Raw genomic sequence first — 12,291 nt, forward strand, 5'->3', positions numbered from 1 at the left:
AATTTAATGGACGCGAAACTTGGTTCATAGGTGATAGTATACATTTCAAAAAACTTAAACTAAAAATATATGTATATAAAAAAGTAATTAATTTTCTTAAATTAAAAAAAAGAAACTTAAAACATGGAAAGTTCAGCAGAGTTAGCTCTTCAGGCACTATATTCAAATTCAGATACAGATGAAATGTTCTTGATGCAAATAGAAAAATTTTCAATATCAGATAGCTGTTGCATGACGTTTCCCAAATTTTTTAATGCAATGTTTAGACAAAAAATTATTTTGTCACTAAAAACATTTTCAAAAAACTCTGGAACAATTATAAAATGTATGTAAGTCTAATGCTTTTTGTAAATGTAAGTCTTATGCTGTATATATGTGCATATATGTACATATGTATACCCGGTATATTGTATTTTTACATAATTCATCTATGTACCCCCTTCATTGCTAACTACAAGTAAAAGCTTTTTATTAAATAGACTTCAACCGTTGCAATTTTAGGGCGAGAGCATGAATATAACGGATTGAAATTTTTAAAAATTTATAAGCCAAATTGCAACAGTTACCTTCAAGAAAATTTAAAATTTGAAATATCTGAAAATTCGAAAAAACAGATATGCAAATTTTTACATGAATTTGCATTATCACTTAAGGAACAAGTGGAACTTTGTCCAGGACACCAAAAATCTGATATATCAAAACCCCGAATTCAAATCTATCATTTTTCAATGAACAAGCAAAACAACACAATAACGGTTCCTCCAAAAAGTAAACGTTCTACTAAAATTTTACCAGAACAACATACATCAATAGATCATTATCGAAACAAAATTTTAGAAAGTATTAATAAAAGTCAAGTTATTATAATAACATACGATATTGGTGTTGACAAATTAAGTATTTCAGAAATTATATTAGAAAATTCTTCCAAAAACAATGAACATTGTCGTATTGTTTATTCAAACAACCAAAAATTTGTTGCAATTAAAAATAGTGAACTTATTGCAAAGCGACGTGGCGAACTTTTGGGTATTACAACGGGCTATCAAATTCCGTTAAAAAGTGTATCTAGTTGTAATAAAACCAATTTGTTATTCACTTCCACATCGTATTTTTTAAGATGTTTGATGGGAATCAATTCTAAAGATGTATTTTATGGTTTAACACATGTAATTTTGGATGACGTACAGGAAAGAGATTTCCAAATGGATTTGTTGTTGTTTGAAATACGAGAAACTTTGACCTTTTACCCAAAATTAAAAATTTTACTATTATGTTCAAACCCATATAACATAAAACCTTTTGAAGATTATTTTAAAAACATAGAAGTCCTGAATTTGCCCCTAAATTTTCAAACTGATAAAGTTCCTCAAGTTTATAATTTAAGCAAAATCTTAAAAATGGTGAATTACCTTACACCGGAAATGGAAGTTTATACTACTTCATCCTATGAGAATAAAAAAGTAACATTAGAAGATCCGCAATCTCAACTTATGATAAACAACTTACTGGATCGATATATTAATGAGCTTGATGCAGAAGCTTTTGATAAATTTTGTTATTTAGTACAAGAAGAGCACATTCCTGTAGATATTCAGCACAATGAACACTTCATGAACATGTTAATGGGAGCTGCGAAAAATGACGAACTAGATCATTTAAAAATTTTGCTTAAACTAAATGCAAACGTATATTTACAGGACTGTAATAAGAGAAATGTTCAAGATTGGGCGAGCATTTCAAAAAGGCAAGCCGCTATATATTGATCAAATATAGCATATATTCCCTAATTTTTCTTTTCAGCACACAATGTTTATGCGAAATACAAAAAGTAATAAATTCGAAAACCGCAGATGAAAAATTTCCTGAAGAAATGAAGCGTTTAAAAGCATATCGATATACTCGAATAAATAATTTTGAAGTAGATCATCTCCTTGTTTTTGAACTCTTAAAGTATTTGCATAACAACGTCTTAAGAGGTTCTATTTTAATATTCGTACCCAATTATGACGACATGTTAAAAATTCAATTCTATTTGGAAAACTACTTCAAAAATAAGAAGATAGAAAGTTACATAATCCTCAAATTGCATAATAATAGCAAAATGTCGGAAATAGACGAATTATTTAAAATATCATATAGTAATTTTAAAAGAAAGTTTATATTTGCAACTCAAATCGCTGAAGTTTTTTTAACTTTAACTGATATTTTATATGTCGTGGATTCAGGTCTAATTAAATTATCTAACCATAGTATCGGAACTTCTAAAATTCAATGGATTAGTAAAGACAGAGCTGAAAGACGGAAATGTGTCGCTAAAGATGTTGAAAGTGTATGCTTTAGATTATACACAGTTCAAGATTTGTCAAATTTCCAACAAGTCATAATTCCAGAATTGATGCACATGCCTTTGGACAATGTATGTTTGTTTGCTAAAGTTTTGTCGCCATATACAACAATCAAAGAATATTTTATGCGTACTATTTCGACACCTTCCAACGGGCAGGTAGAAAAAAGTATTCAGCTATTAAAGGCTATTGGTGCACTAGAAGAGCAGGAATCAATTACAAGTTTGGGTATAATATTTCTTTTTATGTACATATATATTTCGTTTTGTAAGTAGTGCTAGTTTTTATTTTAGGAATTCGTCTTTTGGATATTCCTTTACCTGTTCAATTAGGTAAAGTGCTTATTTATAGCATATTTATGCAATGTCTTGATCCTGTTCTTACAATAATAAGCATTTTGCATTTTAATGATCAATTTATGATACCCGATCCAGGAAATAATAATCTTTACTTGTGCCTAGGCAATTTAGCAGAAAAATCAAATAGCGATCACATTACATTTTTACGACTTTTTCAAAAATGGCAAGATGACAAACTTGATTCCATTTTTCAACCTTCATCCCTAGGAATGTTTCTTATGGACCAAAATCTTCAGGTTATATGTGAAATCCGTTCAGAAATTGTTGGAATCGTGAGATCAGCTCAACTAATACATGCCACTGGTTTGCTAAGCATGAACTATATAAATTCATTTGCCAACAATTGGAGTATGGTGAAAGCTAGTTTCGCTGCAGGAATGTATCCAAATATTTGTCATATTGAAAAGGATCATCCCATATCAGATCATGTTGAAACTCAATTTAAATGTAATAACATGAGGTGTGGAAGGAAGCTTTTCCTATATCCAGGTAAAATAAATTTAGAATTGTTTCCTTTTTTAATTTTAACAAGCAAGCTAAAATAATCAGGTTCAGTTTTACGAGACGTTGCACCAGATTCTTGGAATAAAAAATCTATCTCCTATCAAACGGATTGGCTTTTTTATCAAAATGCTATACATAGAGAAAAAGTTTGCCGTATTCATTGTAGCACTCTTATAACGCCAATTACTATAGCATTATTTTGCGGAAATCTTAAAAAATCTGACATAGATCTCGTCAGTGAAAAAGTAACAGAAAAAGATTCAAATCAAATGCAAAACGAAAAAACAGATACATTAATACAAATGCTTGTAGACGAATGGATATCTTTTACAATACCAAAGGTAGATGCGTTGTTGATATTTCATTTAAGACAAAAATTTTCTCACCTATTTATGGATCTTCTGCAAAACTGCGACAATCATGAAAAACTTCAAAGATTTCGTCATTATTATACCGAAAAATTAAAAGTTTTAGAAATCATTTCAAAAGTTTTGCAGAACGAAGATATAAATGTTAATTTCCCCCAATTAGAACGTATAGGAGAAAGACCTAAAGCTTTGCCCCTATCGTTTATTTGTGGCATGCGAATTCCAAAAGAAAAAGTGTCAAATTTAATTAAAATCGATTCAAAAAATGAAAAAACAGTTGGCGAGAGCTTTAATTCAATTAATAACACCCAAACGAAACGTTACGAATTGTCAGATATTAAAATTTCCAATCAAAAAAGCATGACAGAACAAACTACGAATGCAAATATTAACATAACTAATCCAAACAAAATTTATACATTAAATGATACTTTCTTAAATAATAACTTATCACAACCTTTCATATCATCAAGTTCCGATTTAAACGAAGATTTGAAAATAAATTGCAAGGATAATATACAACCATACATACAAAATATAATGGTGAGAGAAGATCAAAATGATTTGTTTTTGAATGATCCAAATCAAATAAAGCAATGCGTACAAGATATATCCGACTGTAAGGAAATTTTGAAGTATGCCGAACTTGGAGCGATGGTTTTTTATATTTTGCCTTGTTTAAATAATAACGATGCTTTAGAATATATTTCTCAAAATAAATTCAACCGTAATTGTTTTCCACTCTGGAATGAAATTTGTTTACATTTCTTGAATAATGTGAATATTATCCACTATGTTTTTTTGTTTGACATCGAGGAAGCCTGCTTCCGCAGCTCAGGATATGTTACTTGGAATGGATCTTTAGATGGTATACGTTTACATGAAATTATTAGGGTTAACTTTCTCTTTGATCATTTTGTGTAAGTATAAAAAATTTTTTTAAGCCCCACCGGCAAATAGAAAGAACCTACACCATAAAAAGTTAATATTTTATCGGCCCATATTAACGATTTTCTATATATAAACTTATTTATTTGAAAGAAAAAAACGTACATGTGTGATAAACCGAACAATTTTTTCAAAATAAAATCGACCTGGTTTTTATAATTATTGAGTAAACTACTGTCGAACAGGTATATTTACATGTCGATTAACTGTAAATTTTATAAAACCAAGTACACGGTATGTACAATTATTATGTACAAAGAATATAAGTCTATATCATTATTTATAAAAATGTTTACATAAAAATTTACGTCCTTTTCCTTTCGTTTTCACTTTTTTGGCTTACTATAAAACATTAAAGGAATAGTTTTACTAAAAAATCCATTTGCCGATTTATGCATATACATATTTAGGTATATTTATTTAACTACGTGATACTTTATTATAATAAATATTATTATTATAAATATAATTTATTATTATAAGATTAACAGTTATTTTGTTTACAGTTTTCAATTAAAGTCTGAACACAGATATACGCCAAATATTATAAATTATGTTAACTTTGGAGAAATACATTTCAAGTTTGGTTTAGACATGATGAACTTCATGGAAATGTTTGCAAAAATGTTAATTAATGACTAATAAAAATGTTCAAACAAAGGAGAAATGTCTCATACACAAATTCTTCGAACAGTTAAAACTTTATATTTTTAATATTAAGGTTTTGCTAATTTACAACTTTTTTAGAATAAATTGTTTAATTTTGTGTTAATTTTTAGTTGAAGAAATCTGTCGGTAAATTTAAATAAAATATTGAAAAATTTTGAATTTAAGTTTTTTTTTTAATTTTTCACAACTTACTTCACTTTTTAAACTTCCAATGAGAAAAATATCAAAAAAAATCAAAAGATAAAATATTTAATGTTTTACATACATTTATTTTATAAACCAACATGACATAATAATTATAAAAAAAGGAAATTATGGTTTTCGATTTGATGAGTTCTTTTTTTTTTAATTTTTTTTTGTATTTTAAAATTAATAATAAAGGAATTAGTTCTTTTTAATTTATAATAAAAATAATATAAAATTTAGCAAAAACTTTACGCTAAATTACACTTTTTAAGTTATTAATAAAAAATAAAAATAAATTTTCTGTGTATACAATATTTGATTTTTTATTTTTAATTATATATAATTTTTTTTAAAACTGTGGCTTTTACTTTTATTCTCCAAAATGATTCATATAATATCAATTACTCTAGATATAATGTTTTCATTTTTGTTTAAATTTTTATACTCAAATTTGGAATAATTAAATATATTTTTAATACTAACTAGAATGATTTTCTTTTTTTGTTTTTTTTTCCTTAAAAGTAAACAATGTATTTCATGATTACAATTTTATTAGTTCATGTTTTTTTTTTTGTATTTTATTTGTGCATTTCTTAAACGGAAAATAAAACTCTTTACGATGATCTTAAAATTCCTTTAAATTTAATATTTTAAAACAAACAAAAAAAGTTTGAAAAGAAATGATTATTTATATTTAATTTTATTATTCTTTCTTTTAGTTTTTTTTTATTTTTTATTTTGTTTTTGAAGACACTTTTAAAATATATAAAAATGAAAAAATTGGTACTTTAAAGATTTATTTTTTTTATAGGTTTTTTCTAATTACATTGGACAACAATTTGTTTTTTTTTTCTTTTTTTATTTTCACAACTGCAATCAATCAGAAAATTTTAATATATGTACTTAAATTTTAATTTTTTGCATTTATATTCTTACTTTCAATTTTTTTAGAGTAGTATAAGATATATAGGAAGTAACGACGACAATATATATATATATATATATGTATAAATATATATATATATATATATGTATAAATATATATATATATAATATGTATAAATATATATATATAAATATATATATATATATATATATATATATATATATATATATATATGTAATGTAGGTATATATTACATATATGTACACACATAAGTATTAACATATAATATATGTGGACATATAGATGTTAACATGTAATTATACTCACAATTTTATATGTAGGTTGTATCTTATTCATAACTTTGTCCTGTCTACATATTGTCGCTAGGTCTTACTTGTCGTTGGCTGTGTCAACGATTTGGCAAATTACAATGTTCGACGTGTTGAAACTTTTATTTTATTCTTTTTGTCTACAAATTTCTTTCTCAGTATCTTTGACTTTATGGTAAAGGTGCGAAATAAAACGTAAATATTTCCATAAGTAGAACAAAATATTTAACAATATTTGTAAAAAATAATTTTAAGTAGATAAAATCTTTTGTGCAACATTTATTACATCAAAAAGGGTGTATAGCATTATTAACATTCAACGGTTACATTAACACAATTGCAAATATCTAGATACTTTGTATGTAAAATTAAATAGAATAAATTTAGGCATAAGCAGCTTACGCTTAATAATTGAACGATTACTTTTTATATCAAAGTATAATTGTACAAAATATTACAGACGCGGTGTTTATAAAGGATATAAAACGACTTGTCCGATTTATTTTTGTATTTAAACGAATTTAAATACAAAAATACGCAAATAAATGCATACATATTGTATGTATGTATTTAGAATAGTTGTAAAAAGTAAAATCATGAGTAATTTCGTAGCAAATTAAAAAAAATCACTTGAAGATTTTTTGAAAAGCAATCGTTTAATAAATTACCTATATTTTTACAAATATATGTAAATTTATTTCCACTTTATTATGATTGTGATTATATGCATGTATATATCTTACATATTTAGTGGATATGTATATAATCCTTTCATATTTTTTATTTCATTAATAAAATTTTTAGTAGAAAAAATACGATACGACCAGCAGAAATATGCTTATCAATGCGACGATTCGCCCCCGAAAAATGTATGTGGTTTCAAATTCATACATGCATATATATTATATGTACATTTGAAGTATTGCATATACATATGTATATGAATACGTTAAGATATTTACATACATTTAATTAAAGTTCACAAATTATTAGTATGTTTGTGTTAGGACCGCAGTCAGAACGGATTGTTTTATAAATAAAATGGTTAATAAAATTTTCTATATAGCAATATCATTTTTTTTATAATGCGGTGAAAATGAATGTTGATTTGATTATTTCTTGGATTATTCGTATATTCTGTCACATTAATGAACAATGGTACTGATCAAAATTAGTTTATGAGTTTTTTTAATTCTTTTCTGAGGGAATCCGACCTATTTGCTTGTTATATGATAAAGTTTACTGTTATATACATAAATAAAAATAAGACAATGTATAACAATAGGTAATGTTTCTTATACAAAGTATTCATTTAACATAAACATACATACATATATGTATCCAAGCATGTTATATCTAAAACCAATTAAAATTGTTTTAAGCAATAACATATTATACATACATATATATGGAGTACCTAGTACCTTTTTGAATATTTATTGAAGATATTCATGTACAAAATTAGGTTAACATTTTTTATAAATTTAAAGTTGCAAAGTTTTGATTATGTATTTTAAAAAACTTAGACCTCAATCATAATAAAAGTTTAAAATTAAAATGTAATTTTTGAGAAAAAAAAAATTTCTCGCCATTGGATGAACGCGACAATAAACAGTAGATAGATATGTTCCTATTTTGTAATGTATATATATAAATATATATGTATATATATATAAATAAGTAAATATATATATATATATATATATATATATATATATATATATATGTATAATATATACATATATGTATATGTATTTACATTTCTTATTTATATACGAATTTATATAGTTACACATTAGCACATACTTTGCATATTTTAGCATGTACTATATATATATATGTATATATATATATATATATATATATGTATATATATATATATATATATATATATGTATATATATATATAATATATATATATATATATATTATATATATATATACATATATATATATATGTATATATATATATATGTAATTATATATATATATATATATATATATATATACATATATACATATAATTATATATATATATAATTTTATAATGTGTTACATTATTTATAGGTATTCATTATACTTTTTTAATAACGCTTTACTTTTAAAGCAATACACATAATGATTTCTTCTTAGATTTTTGCTTTTTTTCATTGGGTGATGTTTTATTTATTTGTCGAACTAGATCGTAGAAAATCTAAAATTAAAAGCAAAATATTAAAAAAAATTAGTTTATTAATGTAAAATACATATGTATATACACATGTATTTTAAAATTTTATACAAAATAAATAAATTTCACATGAATTGCAGTTAAAAATTTTACTATGTATGTATATATTTAAAAACTAAAACACATTTTTCTCAATTTAAAATTTTTTTTAAAAATATTAAAAGAAATTATAAGTTTAGGCCTAATTAGATATATTAGGAATTTTGTAATAAAATTCTACTATCCTGAAGGGCATTGAGATAGGTTTATAACTATATCGGTTTTAATTTTGAAGGTTAAACTATATCGGTTTTCGAAACTTTCATTTTTAAATTTTTTTTTATGTCAATCTAAAATTCTAAAGAGTTTATTTATATACATAAATTTCTTTCTAAGTATTTTCAGATATAAAAAGATAATTAGATTTTTCACATTTTTGTTCATGTTCATCACTAGACTTTAATTATAAACTGAAAACATTAAGTGAAAAAAATGGAGAAGATCATATATGGTATGGTGTTTTTAGATTTTAATTTCAATTCTAATTTATTTATGTATGTTTGTAATATATTTATTTCAAACTTCAATATTGGTGGTCAAAAGAGCAAACAAAACTATCTGGCACAAAATATAATTCCCAAATATTGGAAGATATTTATAAAAAAAAAACGCTGCATATATTCAAAAAAAGTTCTATTAAGAAACTTGAAACAAAATATACACAGATGGTTTTAACATAACTCTTATGTGAATAACCTTGCAAAATTCAAATCGCAAAGTAAAAAATTACAGATGATTGAAATGACAACTGATTTAAAGGAGTGGTACTGGTTCAATGGTCAGAAAATCACACAATTATCCGATTCTCCGATGATAGACTAATTTGCACTTCTACGTGAAAACTCTGCCATTTCTTGAAAATGACAAGTAAAAATATAGAAAATTATAAATAAATTTTTTTATCATTCAAATAATCAAACAAAATTCTTTGAATTCAAATAATTTATTTGAATAATAATATTTTCAGATGGTACTTCCATAATAGAATATGTTTTTAAAAATAAATTAATTGCTTTTCTTTACCTCGAAAATGAAATGTGATAAGAGTTATGTAACGATGTATCTTGTTTCAAAAACAACTAAACTTGCTGCAGTGAATACTGCATCATTTGTTGATACTACAGAAGGGATTAACTTTTGACATTGAAAATAACCGTAATTGCTCATGCAATTTAAATTTGTTAAGACTTTCAGTTTGTAGTCTTATTACTGTATTTGTTGTGCTAAAGTGTATGCGTCATAGCATCAGAAGCGCTAAAAATATGCTTACATATTTTTTTGGTGGCAGCAACTCGACTAATTTTTTTTTCTAATTTTGCAAAACTGCACCGGATATAGTGAAATCGCTAAAAATATTATACAAACTAGCTCAACTATCATCCATACTATAACAGATCTGAAGCTTAATTTTTGTATCATATGTATGAATGTATACGTACTAATTTATATGCGAAACATCATAAAAAAATTTATTTTAATCTACCATCAACCGTTTTTTCATTATTTCTTCGGTTGCTCAAAACAAGCTATTAAAAAACTAATTTCACATTTTAAGTTTTCATTAGTGATTAAAAGAAAACTTGTCTAATTTTAAAATTTAGTAAACAATTCTGTTCCAGCAAACTTACTGAATGTTAAAGAATTTGGACTTACATCGTAAACATTAATTTTAGCTTTGGCAGATGTTTCCATAAACGCACAATTGAATTGACTAGCAAGACTCTTGCCCAATTCTTTTCCAACGACCCTTTCGTCTTCCAGATCACACTTGTTTCCCACTAATACCATTGGCACAGCATCAGTATCCTGAAAACATTTTGTAATAACTTTTAAATAACTTTCTAATTTTTGCTACAATATTGAGTCATACTTTAACCCTTAAAATTTGTTCTCTTAGGTCCTGTAAATCATTAAATGTTGATTGTGCCGTTATTGAATATACTAATATAAAACCTTGGCCATTTTTCATGTATAAGTCTCGCATTGCTGTAAATTGTTCCTGAAGTTTGAAAATAAATTTGGTTAAATTTGATGTTAATTATAAATTTAATGATTGTATTTTTTGAATTTAAGCATGTTAAAGCACTTTTAATTTTTAACTCCTAATTAATAACTAATTTAGTGTTATTTTGAATCAGTTTTCTGTAATTAAATAAATAATAATGAGTGACATTCACTTCCAACATATTGTTTACATTTTAACTCTTTTTATGTCCTGAAATGTCATCATATTATCTATAACTACGACAGTATAAAACATTTTTTTATGTCAATTTCTTATCAAAATCTGATTAATCCGAATTTTAAATAATTATCTATCTAGGAAAAACTTTTGTTATATAAAATCAAAACTTTGTTTAATACAAAAGCAGCGGCATAACGTTTGTAATATTAAAGCTTACAGAAATAGGGTAAAAAATTACAAGTGTGCGTCATCGTTATAAAAAGTAATGTGATGAGTCACACCCAAAACAATGTCATTCACTTACAGTCCCAGCAGTGTCCAGTATTTCAAGCATACATTGTTGACCGTCTACTTCAACCTGCTTCCTGTAAGAATCTTCAATCGTCGGATCATATTTCTCAACGAAAATTCCCTGAAAATAACATTAAAAAAAATACATGTTCCAATTGATTCGTACTATTTTGTCGAAGTACATTTCCCTTTCATTTTCAATAGCTTTTTACTTACTTGGACAAACTGCACTGTTAAAGCTGAAACGAAACATTAAATTTTAGTACAAAAATATTTTAAGTTTTAAAGGGCCCACTTACCCGATTTGCCTACGCCCCCGGAACCTAACACAACTATTTTATACTCGCGCATTTTCTTTTTTTTTGTTCTAAATAATTACTTTCGCTTTTATTGAATTGTAATGTAAAATTTTTTATGAAAATTATACTTAAAACAAATTTAGTATTTTAAAGGTTACAATATGAACATACAAGATTATTATGTATACTTATTTGATTGATTCGACATGAATTTAACAAATTTTTAAAGGTAAATTAAGATCTCGATTTTTGACAATATACAATTTTTTGTTTTAAAACTTAAACATCTTATTTAAATATATAACTAAAAAAAACTTTATACAAAAATTTCTATTTGAAAATCCAATATAATTTGTTTAATGTTCTTCAACAAAGATAAAGTTAATTAAACTCTAGTTATTTCTTCAATTTTATTCTTGACATTCGTTAGATCTACAAAAATTACCTGAGAAACTATTTCGGGTGTTGACTTTCATAGAAAACATTATTAAGGGAATTTGTTGCTATCAATATAAAAATTCACAATTGACAATATTAAATGTCCATTTGCGACATCTAGTGCTTTTCGGGAACAACCAATCCCGGATATTAATAATTTGTTTGGTTTATTATTTCTTATTTTATATAAGGATTGGCACAAATGCGTAAAT

At 25.0% G+C, this 12,291-nt stretch overlaps 3 protein-coding genes across 3 annotated transcripts; 2 read left to right on the forward strand and 1 right to left on the reverse strand.

Annotated features, from left to right (window-relative positions):
- The first annotated feature begins 209 nt into the window (after positions 1-209).
- LOC129607465 (3'-5' RNA helicase YTHDC2) lies at positions 210-4,094 on the forward strand. The gene is made up of 8 exons (XM_055518494.1): positions 210-325; positions 502-611; positions 654-840; positions 907-1,747; positions 1,804-2,576; positions 2,642-3,196; positions 3,257-3,960; positions 4,053-4,094. The coding sequence occupies exons 1-8, from the start codon at positions 232-234 to the stop codon at positions 4,092-4,094; spliced, it is 3,306 nt and encodes a 1,101-aa protein (XP_055374469.1). The 5' UTR covers positions 210-231.
- Positions 4,095-5,280, forward strand: LOC129607180 (uncharacterized). The gene is made up of 2 exons (XM_055517960.1): positions 4,095-4,499; positions 5,034-5,280. The coding sequence occupies exons 1-2, from the start codon at positions 4,120-4,122 to the stop codon at positions 5,167-5,169; spliced, it is 516 nt and encodes a 171-aa protein (XP_055373935.1). The 5' UTR covers positions 4,095-4,119; the 3' UTR covers positions 5,170-5,280.
- A 3,364-nt stretch (positions 5,281-8,644) lies between these two features.
- Positions 8,645-12,009, reverse strand: LOC129607345 (ras-related protein Rap1). The gene is made up of 6 exons (XM_055518298.1): positions 11,642-12,009; positions 11,559-11,581; positions 11,356-11,463; positions 10,737-10,865; positions 10,520-10,672; positions 8,645-8,791 (listed from the first exon to the last, which is right to left on the reverse strand). The coding sequence occupies exons 1-6, from the start codon at positions 11,691-11,693 to the stop codon at positions 8,699-8,701; spliced, it is 558 nt and encodes a 185-aa protein (XP_055374273.1). The 5' UTR covers positions 11,694-12,009; the 3' UTR covers positions 8,645-8,698.
- Between the last annotated feature and the right edge of the window lie 282 nt (positions 12,010-12,291).

This window comes from Condylostylus longicornis, unplaced genomic scaffold (assembly GCF_029603195.1).
Source record: "Condylostylus longicornis isolate FDR11 unplaced genomic scaffold, ASM2960319v2 ptg000027l, whole genome shotgun sequence".
Classification (NCBI taxonomy): Eukaryota; Metazoa; Arthropoda; class Insecta; order Diptera; family Dolichopodidae; genus Condylostylus; species Condylostylus longicornis.